At 34.7% G+C, this 22,692-nt stretch overlaps 1 protein-coding gene across 4 annotated transcripts in view; it reads left to right on the top strand.

Moving 5' to 3' along the window:
• Positions 1–22,692, top strand: part of LOC139691891 (glutamate receptor 1-like) — an 89,061-nt gene that overhangs the window by 51,794 nt on the left and 14,575 nt on the right. For 2 of the 4 annotated variants that reach the window (XM_071589823.1, XM_071589822.1), the window contains exons 5-13: positions 5,532–5,664; positions 7,129–7,249; positions 9,015–9,182; positions 9,856–10,062; positions 10,672–10,779; positions 11,176–11,289; positions 13,563–13,683; positions 14,411–14,505; positions 20,659–21,155. In XM_071589823.1, coding sequence (XP_071445924.1) covers positions 5,532–5,664; positions 7,129–7,249; positions 9,015–9,182; positions 9,856–10,062; positions 10,672–10,779; positions 11,176–11,289; positions 13,563–13,683; positions 14,411–14,505; positions 20,659–21,155 — 1,564 coding nt within the window. Of the gene's footprint in view, positions 1–5,531; positions 5,665–7,128; positions 7,250–9,014; positions 9,183–9,855; positions 10,063–10,671; positions 10,780–11,175; positions 11,290–13,562; positions 13,684–14,410; positions 14,506–20,658; positions 21,156–22,234; positions 22,591–22,692 lie in introns of all 4 variants that reach the window. The other 2 variants (XM_071589825.1, XM_071589824.1) reach the window with 1 other exon arrangement.

Here is a 22,692-nt window from a genome sequence, read left to right as displayed (position 1 = left end):
ATTATTTTTCTCGAGATTTTTCTTTGGTTCAAATTGTTCATCGTAATATTTGCGCTGGGATTTATTTTATTTACCAGGTACAGAGGTAATACAAAATCGATTACTTAACGTTTAGAGTAAACGCAAGTAAAGTATACCTTATGAAAATGTGTGCCCGCGATAATTATTCCGGAGGAGAGTGAATATTGAACGTTTCTCAAATATTCGTTCCATATTTTTACTTACAAAGGTAGTTTTAATTTACTTTTCCAAGGGAACTGGTTATGAAATAGCCAGGAGATATCCATTACGTACACGCGCCCGCGAGCAGTCAGCAAGGCTTTTCTAGTATTGTTGCGAGGCACTTTTTATCGCATGAATTATAGAATTTAGATGACCGAACGATCTCTAAAGCACTCTTAAAAATCTTTTTGGATAAAAATTGTGCTCAGTGTACATTTGCGGAACGTTGGTTATGTGATTGAGCTGCTTAATCAAAGCTTTTTTCATCGTATTGGCCAGTAAAATGAGCCTTCCTAAAGGTCGTCAAAGTGATAAATAATTTAAATCTCTCCACATCAGACATTGTGATCGTCATAAGCCTCTTTCACATTTTTATCTTCGCTTCTAAATTAATTTTTAATTTTAACATTTTTATTTCCAAATTTCATATTTCATTTTTATATCACAGGTTTTGACGCCGATCATGCATTCTTTATGCAAAAATATTTGAACAAACAAAATATAATCATTTTGTTTTATTATAACTAAAACTTTAATGATCCATATTCATCATCGTCGTCAATGAAAAATTGTCCTGTGCGCTTTTCTTTTTTTTCAACATTTCATCTATTCTTTTTTTCTTTATTTACGTGCCTAAAAAATTATATGACATCTTAATTTAAAATAATTAATCTTCATGCTACCAACTGAATTTCATTCCCGTATTATTAGAAGTATGGGGTGGAAAATGTCTGTGGTACCTTACATTCTCAACGAACTCAAGCTATGCCCACTGCAATCGGTCTCAGTTTCGACGGAGCAGAGTTGATTGGAGAAGTTTGATTACTAACGAGCCGATTATCCCTTATGGCACTTATATAAATGAGAGAGTTTTTCATTCTATGATGGCTCCTCCCAGCGGAGATTCATCAGGAGTGCACTTAGCTTTGTGGCAGAAAAATCACGGTGTTCTCCTGGTAACGGAGCAAGCGGACGGGAAGGGTATGGGGATTAGAAGAGCAAGGCCAACTGGCTCAAGGATATGTGTCCATTTTGGGACACTCGGGGTGGCGGTGGGATACCCGTGGGGGAAAAGACGTCTAGGCTTGGACACGAGAGGTGAGATTCGCCTTGGGTGAGGCGACCCCAGGAAAATACGATTCGAGAGTAAATCGAGTCGGGCGTGAGCAAGGGATGGAGAGAGAGTGGGACGGTGATGGAGCGGGGACTACAGAAGAACAGCAGAGCGAGTTTCGAGGAGATATTCTCTCCTCCCATCGCGGCGACCCTTTGATGTCCACGCTCCGTCCACTTCGAACGGGCAGGAGACGCCGTTTCTTCCTCCTTCCCCCGGCTCTGTCGGCCGACCACCTCCTTTACCTCCCACCTCCCAGCCTTCCCTCTCCGTTCCCTCCCGATTGTCTCTTCGGCAGCTTCGGGGCTCTTTGTCACGTGCTCCCGCCCGTGAATTTTCCCTATTTTTTTATCTTTTCCCTCCCCGTCTGCCGCTGGCACTCTCTTTTGCTTCCTTCGCCGGCATCTTAAGGCCTTATCTCTAGGCTAACTGTGCCGCGAAGGCAAATCGAAGTTTTAAGAGATTTCCTTAAACCAGCTTAAGCAGTGTTGACAGTAAGCTGACTTCCCCCCTCCCCGGTACCATTCGCATCACGTAATTTGTTAATTGGTGGCGAATTTCGTTTCATTTCATTAAGGATAGTCTTACGAAAGCGAGCGCGGGACCCATCGTGAGAGAAATTGTTTAAACCCAGGGATGTTGAGGAAACAACACGTCAGCTCAAGAAACGTTCGTGATGCAAGCGATCCGCCTTTCGTCATCGAGAACTTATCACATACTAGTATTATCTGCTGTTACAAAGCACTTGGTTGACTCTCCGCGCTCTATAGCGTGTCATCGATCATGACCTTCCCTCCACCCAAACGAGTTGCAGCTCGTAGGCTAACACTTTTCTCATTCCCAATAGCATGGAATTCTTGAATTGGGTGTTCAACCAAAGAATATTGCTCTCAGGAGAAATGTGTCATCGAAGCGTTGGTTTAATGCTGATTTCCAGTTGTAATGATCGAAATACAGCCTTTTTTCCGATAGTCGTGAGAAAAAAATCTTTGCAGTCTCCGCGTCAGAGGTTTTAAATTATTTCCAGTCAAATGTATAAAAATGTTTGCCCTATTTAATGAAATTAATTGCATCTGTGGTGACATTCGTCCTTGAAACTATAACGATACATTGTCTCAGCTAGTCCTGAATTTTGTCAGTTGCGACTACTCCTTGGTTGCTGGCCCCAAATATGGTCAACTGGGTGTAATTTTTACGCAGGCGAACCTGATTTTTTTAAAATTACCCCGACTCGCTTTTTAGGACTTTCCCCCACTTGCCCCTTTCTCTCCCATCTTCGGTGGCTACCCTTGCTTCTTCCATCCCAAATTGACTAAGTCGAAAACACTGGCTATCGTTTTAACCTCTAATATACAGCCACATTCATGTACTCCTTCAGTATACATATATTTTTTGATTCTCGCAGCTAAACGAACTTATCTCACACCAATTGGCCCTGCCCTCATTTTTTTCATTTTATATCTTCATTTGGGTATTTTCTAATTATAAATTATTAGTATACCTTTTCTCGGCTCATGTTTTGTCGGAAATAGCCACGCCACCAGGAAAAATTCTTTGACAATCTTCATTAACCTTGCAATAGGTTAACCATGAAACTGCTATTCGGATTTTCAGAGCTGGCATAGGCGTCGATATCTTGGACTTGTGTTTTCTCAAGTTAAACCTCTTTGGATTTCGCATGCGGGAGCACGATTTCATGGGTTCGTATTGAATTCCAAACCTATGGGGTACTACGACGGTTCACCGGCTATATCATGAAATGGCCAACCCTACTCATGTCCTTCCAATTTCGTTTCGGATCTTTCCATACTTGTTTCAAATAGAGGCAAAAGGCATATATTGATCTTATTCAGCATTTCAAAGGTGATATTACACAGTGCTCCACGCAAGAATACGCCGGAGAGAACGATCGGATGGACTTCCATGGCGACAGGTCAAGTGAGAATGGGAAAATTACTCTTTTAAGTGGTGTTTGGATCCATGTTTTGCAACAAATATTGTGATGTGAGAAAATGTTGACTCGATTTCGATAACGCCTGTTCAAATGCCTCAAAATATGCGAACTTAAAGCTCTCCTCGGATTTGGTGAAAGGGATTAACTGTAGTCATGTGGTGGTAGCAGCATAACTTTCGCCTTTTTGTCGCTGGCTTTCATCAAACTTTAGCCTCGGTGATGTCGCTTCGGTGTAACTGATTGTGAAATGCTGCCGGCACGCAATGTGCTCGTCGCTCAGACTCATTTTTTTTCAATTCAGCACGCAATGCTAAAAAAAATCCCTCGCCGATTAACAAGTTCTCCTCGAAAGAAAAGCCCTCCATAGCCTGTCACTTTCTTTCTCCCGTGTGTCCTCTGTCACGAGCATAGCTGGTAGCGGTGATGAACGCGAGAATGGTAAAATATTTTGCTGGGTTCCAAGCAACAATGGAACGGTGATATCGTTGCTGGCCTTTTCTTCTTCGCTTTATTTCCTTCCTGTAAAATTTCATGGAACTAGTAAATGTGTTTTACATTTTATCTCCAATTATTCGTATAGGCATAAGTTAGACATAAGTTCATTGGACACTCACATATGTAAGAAATTAATTAATCGACTATACTCTCGTACATTTTCCTTTCCGTGTTAGAAATACATCTTCTTAACAATTACACCATGTAATTTAGATTTACATTCTAAGAGCTATGAAGTTTATGGAAGGACCCTACTGTTCAAACCCTGACCAAACCTCCCCCCCCCCCCCTCACAAGGCTCTACTTCAAGAAAAAATTAATATATTATATGTTTCATTTTTTTGTAATAAATATATTTCCTTTCATCAGCAAGCATGGGAATTTACTTTATTTTCATTAAGTTCAGAATTTTTCTGTAGTGCTTGTTCTTTATCTATGAATGAGCTCATGAAAACTTAACCTTTGACATTTTCCTAAACCCTTAAATATGTCTTTGGGGATGTTACCTATCACCAAAACCTTGTTTGTTTCAATTTTCTTTATGAATGACTTCTTTGTCTGATAGTAAAATATCACTGAACCTAAGCTATCCTCATTAATTTTATCTTATCTAGTATATATTAGTATACTGGTTTCATATCTTTTCCACAATTCTTATGTGTTCTATTCATCTTATTTGAATCATTTTTGCTTTTCTTTATACTTGTCATATCATTGATTCTGTGCATGGATTTTCCTTTCTTACTTCCTGAATGTCCTTCCTTTAACCTTCCTGTAGAGTACATCCATAGACCCTCCCTCAGAAAAGTGTCCATGTCCTCAACCTGCTCTATCCACCACATTCTAGCACCCTATCAGTTTCTTGGCAAGTTAATTATGTACATTTCCTCTCTCCATCACCCGCTTGATATTTTCTGCTTTGTCATCGGCATACATTAAAAGTCCCTATACTGATGATAGCAATACTCTTCTGTCTTCTTTATACTATAATTAGCTATGAAAAATGAGTGTACAACTTTAAGGTTGGATTTTTTATGCATTGTAGCCAAGTTCTCCAAGATAAAAAATGTGGTCTGAAATTCCCTCATCCTGCTTTTCCACGGACTGCTGCCATCACCCAATCACTTTCCCTCTTCCATCCTTTCTTTCCACTCTCCTTGTTATCATTCACCCTGTTCTCCTTCATTGGGGATCCATTTACGATTACAATCCTCTACTTCTCATTCTCTTCAAGGCCCTGACGGTGGACTTATTGCCCATATGTTGCTTTCCAAATAAACATTTTTGTTTCCCTTCACCCCTTCTTTTTGTCATGGGCATTCTATTACCTCTTTTAACTATCCATCCTTTAAATTAGTGCCATGTATTCTATGAAGACTCTGTAAATGTGTCTACTTTACTGGATTATCATACTAAAGGCTGTATCACAGAATTTCTTACTCAATAGCGTTTGGAGTGAACAGAATCTTAATTGTTAATAGAAGAATCCCTGTTCTCAGGTCAGTTAATTGGTAACTTCTGTAAGAAGTTTCTCAACTTTGCATATTACATCAAGTTTACAGACATGTGTAAGTAATGCTACCTCTTAAAGTGACATTATAATAGCTAGAACTTTTTCATCTTGTAGTAGTTAATGGAGTATCTCCTGCATTCGATTAGTTTACCACATTCTAGCCAACTGCATATGTGATATGGCATTAAAATATTGTCCTACTCAACTTTATTTTTCTTTGAATCATTCATTAGGTCTTCTTCGGCTGCAGCAGATATACCAGTCCTTAAAACCAGGAAATGAGTCCATTCAGGTTGAAGCTGTAAGGCGGATTCAAAATGTGTCAGAGGCAATTGACTTCCTGCACAGCCTAGAAGAGCTCAGCAGGTTGAATTAATGATATTATCAGTGCAATTTTTAATTTTCCTTTATTAGCATTCAAGGTACTGAAAAAATTGTCCTTCAAAATATCCAGGTGCATAAACAAATAAATTTACATGAGTTTTCTTATGGTTTTTTTATTAGGCCATTGAAAACATGATTTAGATTATCTGTATTTCAAATATTAGCCAAATTTTACAGGAAAGTTTTAAATTTAATATTTCCACTGTATTTTCAAAATAAAAACTTAAGTATTTATTTTTAAAATACTTTAAAATAAATACATTTCTGTTGGCATGAATTAGCAAACTGCGGAGGTTCTCTTTCGTTATCACTAATTAGAGTGTCTTGAAAATGGAGATTGTGATCTGCCAATTACAAAAACATAATAAGTGTTAAGTATCAATTAGAGAAATTGTTATGGGTATATCATAGATCACCTTTCAAGTTTCCATCCAGACATCCATCCCTGACGGCACTGCCTTTGGTACATCAACATGTACTTACATGGGCATGTAAAAATGTACTTTTGATCATGAGTCTGTCTACATGTACTCATGCATGCATACAGACTATGTGTTCACAAATACTCGGTTATATATTAGATATAGTGCATATGCAGTGTAAATTACACACATGAAGGAGATGTCCAGCCATATCTAATATAAGCTATATTACACTTACTTCAAATGGAAAATAATTATTGAAATTATTCTCTTTCAAAGTCTGATCTGTCGGCTCTGGGGGTTACCAATAATTTGTTTTTTTTCAGCCATATTTATTTGTCAAAGTTTGAATGAGAAAGAGCAAGGCAAATCAAACCTTAACTTAGGCCTTTTAATGGAGGTGAATATAAAAGAAGAAATGAAAATTTAACCTCAAAAGGATTGAAAGAAGTATTCTTGGGCATAAATTTAGAACAACTTTCAAACTGATGGCATATCATTTGTTTGCTGAAGCTCACAATCAAAAAGTCTTGTAAAAGACATTAGCTTCTGAACCCAGGGATATAATACCATTATTTTTGTATCAGTATCAGTGACTTCTAAACCTGCAAATTAGTGTGATTATGCTTCATAACATTTAGGAGGGGTGAAAGTGTTGATGAATACAAGTTGATATATTTGGTCCATTGCAAATGGGTGTTGTTGGTGATATTACGTCATCTTATCCATGGCTTTTTCCTGTCATCTTAGACAACCATTAAATGTATTATGTAAAGGGATTGGAAGTTTCATACTTTAACAAAATGCAACCTCGTGCTAATCCCCACCACTTTCCTTTCTACCCAAGTATTGAACTATTGAAACTCCTTGGCTGAAACACATAAGTGGTTTGTGATTAAAGATGAATTCCAGTTCTTTAGGTGCTAAATGATCCCTTATTCAGCTAAGATTTTAAACATTCAGCTAAGATTTCATTGTGCTAAGATTTTAAACATAATTACAATAATATTTTACCTTTCCTTAGATGGACTCACAAATATGTAGTATTGGACTGTCCAACAGACATGGCCAAGGACATCATTGTCACTCATGTCCGGGACATAACACTTGGCAAGAGAACATATCACTATCTTCTCAGTGGTCTCGTGAGTATTGCTTCATTTTTCTCAGCTTTCAAGTTAAATTATGCATTATTTCATTGTGATAGCAATAATGATAATGATGCAAATCTTAATATATAACTTTGGAAGCATCCGTCCATCTCTGTCACTGAAATGGTATGACCTAGAGATATTGGGTAAACTGCATTTTTTTCCAGCAATCTTAGAATTTCCTAGGAAACTATTTTCAATTTTATAAAGACCAGGGTTCAAATCCTGGAGATAATTAGGTATATATTTGCATATTTGTGCACATGGTATCCCATTTTTCAGAGAAATACTTTCTTTCTTCGGCCAGGTAATATGGTTATGCATATTTTACTAGAATCTTAATGTGTGTGGAATGAACTAATAATGATTCAGTCAATACAGATGTATTTCCACTCCACCATATGAGTGGTGTAATATTACCTATTTTTATGAGTTAAGCAATTATAGCATTCACTTATAATGCCTGCCTCTGATTTATTCCTCTAAATAAAGAACATCCTTTAAAAACCTTCCTAACTTAAATGGTTTTATTTCTTTGGGATGGAAATTATCAAAATGTAATGAGTTTCCAACATTTCATTCCTATTTGATATGGTAAAAAGTCATACATTATTGCATCAGAATCTTAAAAATCATATGAAGAAGTTAAATACTGATGCAAATATTTAATTTCATCCTGTTTGCCATTTTAAATTACATGTTTTTTATTTTCTGCTGATTTCTTAAATTTGAAATGTATTTATTCAAAATGGTTCATCATTGAAGTCCCATATTTCCTTCATTAAGTTCAGTAAGTAAGATCGCCACAATTTGAAACTTATTATCAAATAAAATTATTGTTGTTTAAATACAAAAATAATGATTTAATTTTTCACTTATGTAGATTAACTACTACTGTAAAAATGTTGTTAAATGATGATGCACTATTAAATAAATGAAATGTGCGGAGTAGTGGCTAGTAACTCACACTGAAAATTTTTGATAAAATATAATATATGATTAGGTCGCAGTGAAAAAATGACCCTATAGAACTGTTATACAAATTGTGTTAAATAATGAAATGTGTTAAAAAAATTCAAATTTGAAAATTATGTGTACACCTGTTATAAAAATGTGAAAATATTCAAAGATTATTTGATATAATTAAATGTCAATAATGGAGATAAATTATCGTTTTAATCAAATATTCCGACAAAATAAAAATAATTTAGAACAATTTGAGAATTGGGGATTCAAACATTTTATTTTTGCAGTATGTACTTTTCATGCACTTTTTAATTTTTTATCATTTTTTAAGAACAAATATTTGTGCAATATTTTATTGGTTCAACTTATTAACAAGAACTATTGGAAAATAAAATCAGTAAATTTATCAAGTAGTTAGATAAGTTTAAATGAGTGACCAGAGTTTTAAAAATTAATAAAATATAAACACTGATAAAAACTTATTTTTTATTGAGTCCAATGGAAATGTTTGCTCAAAGTGATGAACTGAGACTTTGTGCAGTTTGAGAAATCAACGAAGTTATTAAATAAATCTTTCCTTTTTTGAATAGATGCACAAATGTACAAGATGAACTTGTACAAAAAACTTACCTTAAATTCAAAATGCATTTTTCATATGATTTTAGGATCTTGATTTTAATGTCACCAGTGGACTGACATCATTATACAATCAAACTGCATAATATATAGTAGCCGTTTATTTGTACCAAATAAAATATTTTTTATTACAATTTGAAATATTTCTTTCCCACAGATAATGGATGACCGATGGGAGTCTGAAGTAATTGAATATGGTGCGATAAACATAACAGGATTTAGAATAGTGGATTTATCAAAGCGCCATGTTCGAGATTTCCTTGAGAGCTGGAGAAAACCTGATCCAAATGCTCCGCCTGGAACACCCACAAGAGATACAATCTCTGTAAGCATAAAATCATTTTTTAAATTATTTTTGTGGGCCTGAAAGTTAATGTGTTATTCACTCCATTAGTGTTAAAAAAATTAAATAAAAATGTATTAATCTGAATTGCACCTCTGTTAGTTGTTATGAAATGAGCCAGTTTAATCAACAATAAGGATGCCATCAACCAGCCATCTGTTTGTTTTAACTGATTACCCCAAAAAATAATAATCAACAGCGAAGAGAGTCTTCAGATGTAATTGTTTTGTAAAAGGAGTGATTTTTATCAACATTAAAGTTTGGGTTGGATCCGAGAGTAATTAATTGTCCCTTAACATCCAGAATAGAAAGAAATGTTCGGTTTAATTGCATCACAGACAATGTAAATTATGCTCTTTTATTATTCTTATTGAAATCTGAGGAGTCAAATGATACCTAAGCTTGAGAAATGCAAATAATGTGAATTGATGTAAACTAAAAACGATGAATGTTGCCATAGATATCTGGAAAACCTGTACTTTCTGAGGAAAATCATGTAATAGTAGATGAATAAACAGGATATTGAGATTAAAATACAATGAAATTTAGATCATAAAATTTATTCCAATCGAAGTAAACTATCCCATCCCCTTGGTGGTGCTCAAATTTGCCCTTTTGTCATGTCCTTCTTCATTTCTTCGTTTGGTTTTTATAGGCTCAGGCTGCGCTAATGTATGATGCTGTGTTTGTGCTGGTTGAAGCATTCCATAAGCTACTCAGAAAAAAGCCTGATTTATTTCGGGGAAATTTCCGGAGGGGCCAAATATTCAACAATGGAAGCCGTGGTCTTGATTGCAACATTTCTCGCGGCTGGGTGACACCCTGGGAGCATGGGGACAAAATTTCTAGGTTTTTACGCAAGGTAGGTCATCGGTTTCTTCTTTTTAATATCTTTGGTATATTTTGTCATCAGATCACTGAAAGACCGCATAACAGTCGAACCTAATACAGCATGATTAGAGGCAGCATTGATCTGCTTTGACAAACTTGAGAAAATAAATTGTTACAATAGAGCTGCGAAAAAATATTTAGATGTGGGACCCACATTTATAAGGCAAAAGTGATTACATTTATCATCTCATTTACTCCAGAAAAGTAAAATAATATGGCTACTTAATTTCTCAGAAATGTATTGTCATCTGACGTACATATTAGTGAAATTAACACACACATAAAAAGTTTCTGTTGTGGATCTGCCAAGATATTGGGATGAATCCAATCTGCTGAGTTAAAATTAAGCTGGGTATGGAGTCTCAAATTCATTCTCAAAGGAGAAGACTAAAAGGTGGGCAATCAGGGTATAGCCAAGGTGTTGCACTTACTTATAACAGGATAAATTACAATAAAACTAATCAACTGCCATATGGTGTGAGTGGATTGTATTCAATTGTCTTGTAATATATAATTCACACATACAACCTGTTTTTTCAAGCCATCTTTCCCTCAATCACTAATGCATTGTCATTTTAAGGTGGAGCTTGAGGGTCTCACAGGTGAGGTGAGATTTAATGATGATGGGCACCGGCAAAACTATACTCTTCATGTTGTAGAGATGACAGTCAACAGTGCAATGGTCAAGGTTAGTGTAGCCTTTATTGATAATTTGGATTGAGTTTTTGAAATTAAAATTACATAAATTCTCATTTTCTGGGAAATTCATATTCATTAATGTGGCGGTGATGGAAAGATGTGGTGGTCATTGTAGATTTTTGTTCACCTGCTTACACTTTTTCAGAATCTTATTTTTGACAGTTTTTTCTTTGAACCAATAATTTGAATAGTTCAAATACTCAAACTCCACATTGTCACTATTCAGCATCCCTCTTTCTAGAGACAAACATTACAAATAATTTTTCTTGAATAATGTAAGTTATATTCTGTTAATCATATTGAACTGTTTATGCATGAATATATAAAATTGTTTAAAATCATTGAATTTTTACAGAAAAATAATGCAATGCAACCATTAATACAGGTCGCTGAGTGGTCAGATGAAACTGGTCTCACTCCAATTGCAGCCAAGTATGTGAGATTGCGGCCCAGTGCTGACATTGAGAAAAATCGCACTTACATTGTGACAACAATCGTGGTGAGTTTTATTATCTCTTGAGCAATATAAGCCTGTTATTTGTAAAAGAACTATGCCTCTACTCTTTGTAAATTTTCTCGAACACAAATTTAAAGAATATTTTGGTGAAATGTTGATGGTTTGGTGACCTTAAATTAGGTACTTTCATTACATAAATGGAAACTCAAATGTGAAATCAAGGGCTCTTTTCTTAATTTTTTGTTCTTTTCTTCTCTTTCCCGGCTTAATTTTAATCCCATGTCAGATCCATCCACATAAATTTTCTTTCTCTGGTCCTTTCTTGAGAAAATATTGTAAGATTTATATTATGTCTGTCTTAATAGTTAGTTTTTAATCTCTTTTTCAGAACCCCCATTGTTTATATCTGTTTTCAACCAGAATGTTAACGAATCAAAATTAATTGGATACTACCTTGATTCAAAAAATTTGTGGTACGTTGACTATGGATGTATGTTAATAAGAATATCAAATAAGATTTCAGGGATGAAAGAGTTATTACAAGTTCATAAGCACTCGTGGGAGATGTTAATTTAGTACATAGAATGTGACCTTCCAAAAATGATTTTTGTTATTTCTAAACCATCAGCAAATAAGTTTACCAACAGGTGGCAAAGTGAACATTCATTTAAGCCTTAAAATTACTGTGTCTACTAATTCTATTTTTCAATAGTTTGACACTGATAGGTACAGGATTTAAGTATTCTCCGGGTAATGAGTTCCACTCTGCTATGCCTTTATTTACAAAGGGATACTTCCCTATGTTTGCCCTATGTTTTCTTCTCCTAATTTTTTATTACGTCATTTTTTCCACATAAAGGCTTGTTTTCTTAACCTCAGTCCAAGATTTTTCCATTCATTATGTCCCATATATGACCACTATTCTATTAGCTCTTCTTCTTTCACTTAAATATTTGTATCCCAAAGTATGTCTCATCACCAAGATATCATTAAAATCCATATTTTTCTTGATGTGAAAGTTTTCATGAGTGATAAAATAGCACATTTAGCAAAAATTCTACAGACATCCATCATGGAGGTCACATTCTCTTGCATGAAAAGATGGTGAAATTAAACTATTAATGTTAAGATAAAATAGTATTAAGTTAAAAAATGTAACCATATATTCTTTCATTTTAGCCAAAATGAATTTGTCAAAACTTTGCCAATTCAATGTTGTTAGTGCAACCTAAGCCACATTACAGAAATGAAGTTTTGTCACTTTTACTTCAATGAAACATTGAGTTCTGTTATGCATATAAATTTCTCTGCATGCATATAAATCTCTCCTCTTCAGTAGAATCTGAAACTATTTTATTAGTAGAAGGATTAATTTAAGCAAATGGACATAACTACATACTTACCTTGTATATTAAAAGATGGCCTTTTGCTAAAAGGGTACTCCTAAATTTTAATTCCAGTAATATTTTGCATCTTTTTACACTCCAATATGAATAGTATAAACACCTACCAATTCAAAATTACATAAATAGTACTGTGGTAAAATTTAGATTATGTACACAATTGTGTCACAATTAAAGAAATATTTGCTCCAAGTTCACACAAATCATCACTGTTTGACCTCATATTTTATGTATTAAATACCCAAGGGCATGATTAGTGTGTCCCCTGGAACAAACATTTGTTCTAATGCCTCCTGTACACATTGCCAAGAAAGGATGTACAGAAAAGACTGTTTGACCAGTGGGCCATTTTGGCTCCTAATAGTAATGCCATTGGTTCTTATAAGACGTGCTTGTAAGAAGTTTGGAGCACATAAAATTGTCTGCTCGTATTCCTTACAGACAACACAGAGTGGGTATTACAGAGTCAGCATATATCTCAAAATAAAAATATAAGTAGGCATACAGAACAAAAAGCAGGAGTCAGGAGCAGTAACAAGACTATTTTCGTAGAGTTACTTATGAAGGAAATCATTTACCTTTAGAAAGTGATATGAATTCATCAACTGTATAGCATTGATGATCACAAAGGAATTGATATACTTTAGACTTACATAGCAAAAAATTATCTATTTCTCGGTAGTACTTATAAGAATTCCACACCATCATATCCAGGGTTCTTAGCAAACATGGATCAAGTTGCAATGACAACAGTACTGCTTTTGCTGTGGTGATTGCAATTTCAGTTGATGAGAAATTTAACCTGTATCTAGAATTGTAATCAAAATGCTGCTATTCTTTTCTCATGAGTGTTTTGTAATATGATTATCCAATGCTGTTCATAAATTTATAATAAACAATTTTGCTTCTCAGGAAGAGCCATATATAATGCTGAGAACTCCAGAACCAGGAGAGAATCTGACAGGGAATGACAGATTTGAAGGCTACTGCAAAGATTTGGCTGACTTAATTGCCAAAAAGCTGGAAATAAATTGTAAGATCATTCTTCCATGATTCCTTGATTCCTTCTAATTATTATTGCATATAATTTTTATTTAGTTATGCTCTTGGTGTTTAGAAATTTATCTTATAAACTTATTTAAAATAATATTTTCATCAAATTGGAATGAATTGATATGGTTGCCATTGTTCATTTCATCTTGCATTCTTTTTGTTGATCCCCCTCTGGTGTTGAGTGAAAAATTATATCCATTCATCCAGAAGTTCTAATGAATATTAGAAAAATATTGCACCTTCTTTCATTTTCTAAGCTCTCCAGAACTACTGTACAATAAGTCAATATTATTCATTTGATGCATTAGAAATTATTATTTCAAATAAAAACAAATTATAGAATTTTTAAAAGCTGTAGAAAGGTTGTGGGATATTTAATTATGCTCTATGACAGCCATGCAATGTTTTTTCTTCATGTAAAATGACTATTTCCAGTCAAAAGACCTTCAAAAAATTGTTAGCCTTTAAATTTCCCAGCTCTCAATGGAAGTATTAATGATAATTTAAGAGGAAATTCTAATAATGAGAATTGATCCTAATTTGCTGAAATTTTAAGCAGAATTTAATGCTAACCGTTCATAAATTTAAAGTTATTTTTTTGTCTCTGCACCAAAAGATATTTTTACGAGACACTGTCCATTAGTCATCTCATCCGTTGCCTGAATGTGTTTGTAATCCAGTATGTATCTCATGCTCATTTTCTGTAGATGAGTTACGTATTGTCAAGGATGGTAGCTATGGAGCTGAAAATCCAGATGTAAAAGGCGGATGGGATGGAATGGTTGGAGAGCTGGTCAGAAAGGCAAGTATTAATATAGCCAATACCCAAAGATATTATCTAATCTTATACTTCTGTGAATCATATGATTTCGTGGAACTTAGTAGTATTCATTATTGATGAATTTTCTTCTAATTATTGAATAATTAATCCTGATAATACTTTCTCAGCATCAAAAATATTTTCATACTTTTTTCATTCTATCAGAATATTATTCTGGCCTCATATTATGTCATTGAGATTGAAATGCTGGATTCAACCATTCTCATATTTCCCTCATGGGAGGGATCCCAAGGCTCCATAAGTCATAATTTCAGGTATTTCTTGAAATATAAGAAAATGTCCCAATCGAAAAAATTTTATGAAAAAATTTGAAATGGAAAATGAATTGTATGCACATTGAAAAAAATGCATTTCTATAGAAATATTAATACCTAATTTTAAAATATTTCACACAGATGATATTGAATATCTATACTGAACCCAGGAATGGAATTTAATTATTGTTTTAAAATATATCAAATGCAAAATAATCCCAAAATCATGTAGGAATGACTTATATTTTTGGATAATTTTCTTATAAAGAGACAAAATTTGCATTAGTTCAATAGTTGAAATATTTAAGATAGCGGCCAAAAATAATCATTTTAGCTAGCCATTAAATTAACTTTTAAATTTCATAAGTAGGTAGTTATACTACCTTTTCCTTTGTCTAAAATGGAATTTAAGTTAAAGAATAGCAAATGCTCAGTTTTCAATTGCCAACACAATTGGTGTTATTCAATTTATTATCATTTATTTTACTTTGATTAGTTGAAGTTAACTACTTACAATGACATTGCAGACCTCATGTAAGGTCAAGGTTTAATAGTACCTCAGAAATTGGGGTAATTATTATAGATTTATAGCTAAATGTCTGCTTTTCTGCCTCCAGCTTAGTAGTAATTTTATCCTTTTAAAGTGGGTTGAAAGCATCAATTTATCATTTTCTAGCTAATTTTTCAGAGTGCAAACATGTATTTGGGAACTAGATATCCCTATTTCAGCAGATGTGACACTATTTACTTGTTTTTCTTGACACTTTAAAGGATAAATTTAAAAATTCCTTTTGTTAATGGTTAGTATTGAGTTATTGTGACAAAGCTGAGAAAGTATTTTCTTCACTGAACATGATGATATGATCACACTGCAAGTGCTGAATAGATTATGTTGGCATAACAACTCTCTTCTTAGATATTTATAGTTTTCCTTCCTTGGCCTTAATGGCCTTCATTATTTTTTTTAATGAAAGTCATTCTTTTTTCATCAGAATTGAAATTTTGTTTAATACTATCATTCTCAATTACTACACCTTTGACACAATAATAATTCACATTTAGTCAGTGATTTCTGTTTTATTATTTCTTAATAATTTTTCCAATAATAGTCACAATATTGATTTCATTTTCATTCAGTTCAGCATATTTATCAAAATAACTGCATGTTTATTTCCGTGATAGCAGATGATTCACCTCTCCATCATCAGCAGAGCTCCTATCAACTAATAATTATTTTAAAAATCTAATTATTTAGGTAATGTAGGTAATCACATCAAAAAAATGGATGGCTAAATAAAGTCAATGCTTACACATAGTTGATGGCCAACCCCATTTATCCTTACAAATGCCTATCACTGATGATAGATTTACTCAGTGCATCCTGAAACTGAGATTAGATTCAATGGACTCCTCCAGCATTATTTCATTGAGGTGATCTCTTTAGTCCATCTACCAGATGACTCTCTGTCTTTGAATCTTGACCACTTAGACAGCAGTCACAATGCAGGCACATAGAAGTAAGGAGAGTTGCTGAAAGTTTCATTCCTATATCAGAGAATGGCTTGCTGTTTTGGGCACAAGGATAACTATATTTACTCTGCTGTGTGTCCCACTTCAATATCTGGGCACAAAGATTGACAAACAATGGTATCCCACTTTTATACCTGAAATTATGCCATTTGTTATATATTTTTCTTCATTTTTGAATAGCACTGATGCTGTTCGCTATTTTCTTGCAAAAATGAGTGTTCCTCAAGTGGAATATTATTCTTGACTGAAAATTTGATATGCATATTATACATGCATATGCATATTATGTATGAATACATAAATTGTATGAAATACAATGGGTAAAATGGGACCCTGCTTGAGAAATCCTCATGTTTTAACTATCTAACCAGAATTTATTGAATTAGCCCTGATATATATCGATAACATTACATAGTGACAAAAAGGAACCCATGTTTAGCTGTAATATACCTTTTCTTTTGAGCCGTATTTTCTATGATGGTCAGGCAATGACTCAGGTTCACTATTTTATTTCATCTAGGCAACGCTGTTATTGTATTATATTGCTCTTCCTACAGTAATTCAAAGTTTAATATAAACAGTCTTTGAGTAATTCATTTAATGGTAAAGAATTACCCATAGGCATATGTTATGGCATATGACGTTGTCATAGTGAACTATGACTTTAAGTCATTCCTTTTAACCAAGAGCTTAAATTTGATGGTACATACATGTGTGCACGATCATGAAAAGTGTTTTTTTTGACTTCAAAAAATGATATTTTACAGAAATAATATGCCATAGCTAGATGAATAGGGATACCTCAAAATTTTTTGAATTCCAAATTTATCTCTAGAACCTTGCAGAAAATTCTTTAAGAAAAAAAAGCATGAATTGTTTTAAATGCTGAAAATTGATGTTTTTTAATATTGAAATTACTTATCAACAGAGATATATTTTCAATACTAAACTTCTCATATACTACAGCCCTGATTCATATGTTTCACAGTTGTTCAAAACTTGTAATAACATTATTTTTGCTTTGAAGGAAGATGACCTAAGATGCTACAGTTTGCATGTAAACATGTACATATTCATGCATCCTGATGTTTTTATAACGGTTTACGCTTTGAGCTTATAAAATTTAATTCAGTTTTGCTTTGAGTGGTTTTCTTTTAATCCTGTGCCCATTGTCTGGAATGACTTTCTATAGCCAGCCATATAACATTCAAATTTGCATCTGTCATGTAAATCTTTAGGCTTGGTAAAATTTAAATATTCCATTATATCATAATGTTCACAAATTTAAGTTCACATTCATGACATGCAGCTGTAATTGTACTGCAAGCTTTATGTGCTTTACCAAAGTCAAATGTACGAGGGTCATCCGGAAAGTAGTACCCGTTCGTGAAATAAAGACACAAAAGTAAATATTAACAAACATAAAAAATTTTATTTGAAAGAGGATACTTTAAACTACTTCTCAACATAATCTCCAAGCAAATTAAGGCATTTGTCATAACGTGTGACAAGTTTCTGTATTCCTGCTGCATAGTCCTTCGCCGCCAGCTCATTGAGATACGCGAGGGACCCATCTTGCACAAATTTTTGCATAATGCAGATGGTGTTTAACAATTTCATGAACAATTGTTCGAGAAACATTGGGAAAATGCTCACAGATGTCATCAATTGTGACGCGCCGATCGTTCCTCACGAATTCGTCAACTGAGCTCACCAGTTGGTCTGTAATGACAGACGGTCTCTCCGAACGCTCATCGTCGTGTGTGTTCCCCCTCCCCATGTTGAAGTTGCGACACCACCGCCGAACAGACGACTCGTCCATTACATTGTCTCCATACACCTCCTTTAATTGGCGATGAATATCACATGGGCGAACGTTTCTTGCATTGAGGAATTTAATCACTGCCCTCACTTCACAACTGGCGGCGTTCTCAATTTTTTTAAACATTGTAAACAATCACAGAAACAACACAGGCAATGCTAGCGTCACGCAACTTGGCTCAGAGAAGGCAGACAAGCCACTGAAGCTATCTGACCTCGTCCAGCGGCTACTCGCGTCGTCAGCACTTCATGCGGCACGAACGGGTACTACTTTCCGGATGACCCTCGTATATGAACTCCTCTGCTCATTTACGATTACCTACTTGTTAAAACTTTTATGAAATGACTACATTATAGTTGCAGCATAGGTAAAAGTGATATGTCGGCTTTGCAAATAAAAATATTATTTGTTAATACTTAACCAAGTAAAAATGTCCAATGAAACTAAAGTATGACTGATGAATACTCAATGCGATGGAGTTACAAGGTCATACCTGTATATATGTAGTTCAATAATGAGGACAGAATCATGCATAGTTTTAACTGGCTACATACACAAAAAGGCATCTTTATATGTCCAAAAAGAAAGATTTACTGCCAACAAAACCTTTGCAAGTCTTGGTCAGATGAATTCCTTTTATTTGAAGGAAATACAGTTTAACCAATTTTAAAAAAAATTGTTTTTATTTGAGTTTACATGGGAAAATTTTATACTATGCATGTAGATCAGAATCACAGCATATCAATGCATCTGTGATATCTTTTCTTATTATTTAGCTATATCATGAATGTAGCAAAAGTGATAAATCTAGCATATTGCTTCTACTGAGAAGAAATAAAGAATTCAGACTTCGATAGCTATTTAATGGTGTTGATGGCTATTTTTGCAGTAATTATATTTTTTTTACCTTGTCATATTGATTCTACTTTGGTATTGATAAATTATAGCACTCATCTATACCTTGTATTTATATTATATCTGAATTAAGAATAGTAACTTGAAAAAAAACTTAATATCTTTAAATAACCATCAAGATTACTCTTCATGAACCAAAGTTAAGTTGGTTGTTAAAATATTTGGTGCAGGGTCAAATCTGTTAAATTCAAAAAGTCAATCAACAGCAAATATCAATGGTGTTGAAACCCAGGTTTTGTGTAAACCCCAGTTGGATTAGTTTTCACCTTGGTTCCCAGATATTGAAAACTAAGATTCACTGGGTTACCTGTCTCATCACATGGATATACATATCATCCACCAGAGTGCCCTGGTTTTCTACTGTATGGGTGTTCAAGTATATGTAGGTACTAAGTTAAACATGTCAATCAGAGAGGGAGAAATATCACACCTATTTTCATGAAACCCTTTTTCAAAAGTAAAAAGGAATACCTATCTTCCAATTTCCATTATATATCCATGCATTACACACACACACACACACACACACACACACACACACACACACACACACACACACACACACACACACATATATATATATATATATATATATATATATATATATATATATATATATATATATATATATATATATATATATATATATATATATATATATATAAAATATATATATATTAAATCTTGTGAAAGAATTAAGATATTGTCTATGCTTATTTTTTCTACCAAATTATATTTTTGTATGCCCTCTTCAATCTCTTCACCTGCAAATATTACCTATTAATTATTTTATCATCCTAGTAATTCTTTTTAATTACCTGAGCTTTTAAAATATCCTCCAAATTTTATACTTTAAATTTCTATTTCGAGCAGTGACCTATCCTAGAATTCTTTAAGAGGAAATAGATAATAATAATAGCCATGAGTTGGATCTGACTATTAATACCAAATATCACATTATAAGTATAAATTTCTATTGAATACATTATGAATACTCCCTTGTTTTTTTAATGTCCAGCATAGCTGAACTAAACCTTAATGTTTATTGTTTTCTGATATCCTTAAGACCTAGTAATTACAACTCATATACCAATTATTATTCTTGCTAATACAAGTGAATGATACTCTGCCATCAAGAGAAGATTAAGAAGCCTGATCTAAAGAACTTTGAACTTTTAATAGGCCTTTCTGTCCTGTCTTCAATTTTCTAATACCCTAACAAGTGAGAGTTAACTTGGAAATAAAGAATATTTGCAGGAAAGTATGTATTTCATTAGAGGAATATAAAGAGTACATCTGTGTTCTTATGTGTTTATAATTTTTTCTCAAATAATTGGCATTAAAAGTATTTCCATTAATATAAATTCTAATTCCTAATAAACATCAGGAAAGTAACAACTAACCCATGCTCAAAAGCTTTCTTCTTGCTTTATCTTGCATTAGGAAAAGTCATTAAAACTTTGTTAGTGATTTATAACTCCCCATAGAGGAATATCATAGGCATATTCTCATAAGTGTAAACAAAAAATAAATGGTGCAGTCAAGGACAAGGTAACTATATGTTGAGACCCTTGGAGCTCAAATGCCCTTCAGGAGGCAGATATGGCTGTAGCACCCATGACAGTGACAGCTCTTCGCCAGCGAGTGTTGGACTTCTCGGAGCACTTCATGGAGCTCGGGATCAGCATCATGGTGCGCACCCCTGCAAGGCGCCCCCCAGGGGCCTTCTCTTTCCTAAGCCCCCTCGCCCTCGAAGTTTGGGCCGCCACGGTGGCTGCCGGGTTGGTTGTGGTAACCGTGCTCCGGCTGGGCTCCTTCCTCACCTCTTCCCAAGCATCTCCCTCCTTCTGTCGAATGGCTTCTCAGCCAAGCACACCACCATCCACCTCCACTGCTGCCTCGACTTCCTCCACCCATGCTCAACAACCTCTGTGCACGTGCCAGCAGTGTTCTCACTCCCGTAGGATGTCTCTCTCCTTCTATTCCAGCCCCTTTCTCATCACAAGACCCTCTGAAGGTCTTGGTCTTAAGGATTGTTTTTGGTTTACCCTCGGGAGTGCCTTCAAGCAGGGAAACCTCATTTTTCCCAGGTACTGACTGCTGTCCGAGTGGCCACATTGACTCTGGGCTTCTTAGGATATAAGGCATAAATAAATGGTGTAAATGTGGTGTCATTCTGGGAACAGTCTTCTTTAATGTTGTTTTCATGGAACATCAGGAGCAACAGTTCTCTCTTCCTGGAATTAATGACTATGAATGGCACATTATGTCAAGTTAATGTGAATTTTTGTCTTAAATAGATCAACAGGGAGAGAGAGAGAGAGAGAATTCAGTCTGAGCATAACAAGGAATAAAATGTTGTTTTAGGGTTAAAATGAATGTGGTGAAGTCATTTTTAAGTGACTGTAGTAAAGAGAGGATTTTAGGAAAGAAGTTTTTATCTTTTGGAATTATAAAATGTCTTTTCCTCCAACCAGTTTTCCAACCACAAAATTAGATGACTTTTTCTCAGAAACTCTAAAAATGTTCCATGATTGAAATAAGAAAATATTGTAAGCTATGAAACTGTTCCCAATGTGAACCACCTTGACAAACTATTGTGAGTACTGTGTGAGGGAAAGAATGTTTGAAGCTTTAACCATTCACTTCTGACTTTTGCTCAAATTGGCTTAAATATTAAAAGCCAGATGCATCTCATAGATCCAACTCTGATTAGGTGTGTTTACCATCTCTTTCTCTCTCTTCTACAAAACCTGGGCTTCATCACCCCATCCAATGTCACCCCTTAAAATGCTGTTGCAAACAATCGCTTTGCAATGCTGCTCACTGCTTTAACTACTTTGCACAATGTTCCACAATTGTGTGCCTGCTTTACATGATGTACTATATGAATTTGTGAATGAATGAACTATTGAATCATTCTCACTCATATAATGAATGGTGCATGCAAACTTTGTATATTACATTTTGTTTTGGCTGCTTCCCATGGACATCCAAATACTCTTCATAAATTTTTTACCCCCAACTGGCTTATTTTACCACTCACTCACTAAATATTTCACCTTCAACTCATGCGTTTTTTTTTGTATTGCACTCCATACCATGCATGAATACCATCTCCACCTTTTCACTTCTCTGAAACAAAAACCCTAAAAAAAAAATGCCACAGGAGGCGGACATCGCAATTGCCTCGATGACCATCACCTCTGAACGTGAGCGAGTCATCGACTTCAGTAAGCCCTTCATGTCCTTGGGCATCAGCATCATGATCAAGAAGCCAGTGAAGCAGAAACCAGGCGTTTTCAGCTTCCTGAACCCACTCTCAAAGGAGATTTGGGTTTGCGTCATCTTCTCATATGTGGGAGTGTCAATTGTGCTCTTCACTGTATCCCGATTCTCACCATATGAGTGGCGAGTTGAAGAGACACTTGCTGGGACGGCCGTGGCAAATGACTTCAGTGTCCTCAACTCCCTGTGGTTTGCGCTGGGTGCCTTCATGCAGCAGGGTTGCGACATATCGCCCAGGTGAGGGTGTGAGATAATGCGTAGTGATGGGTGTTGGGGGGGGGGGGGGGGGGAAGGGGTTAAGAAAGTTTTTAACGACTGATTTTCTATCATTGATGTGGC

The sequence above is a fragment of the Hetaerina americana genome, unplaced genomic scaffold (assembly GCF_022747635.1).
Source record: "Hetaerina americana unplaced genomic scaffold, ioHetAmer1.1.p SCAF_4, whole genome shotgun sequence".
Taxonomy (NCBI): Eukaryota; Metazoa; Arthropoda; class Insecta; order Odonata; family Calopterygidae; genus Hetaerina; species Hetaerina americana.
Note: the sequence above shows the minus strand (reverse complement) of the source record. Positions and strands in the feature narration are given on the sequence as shown.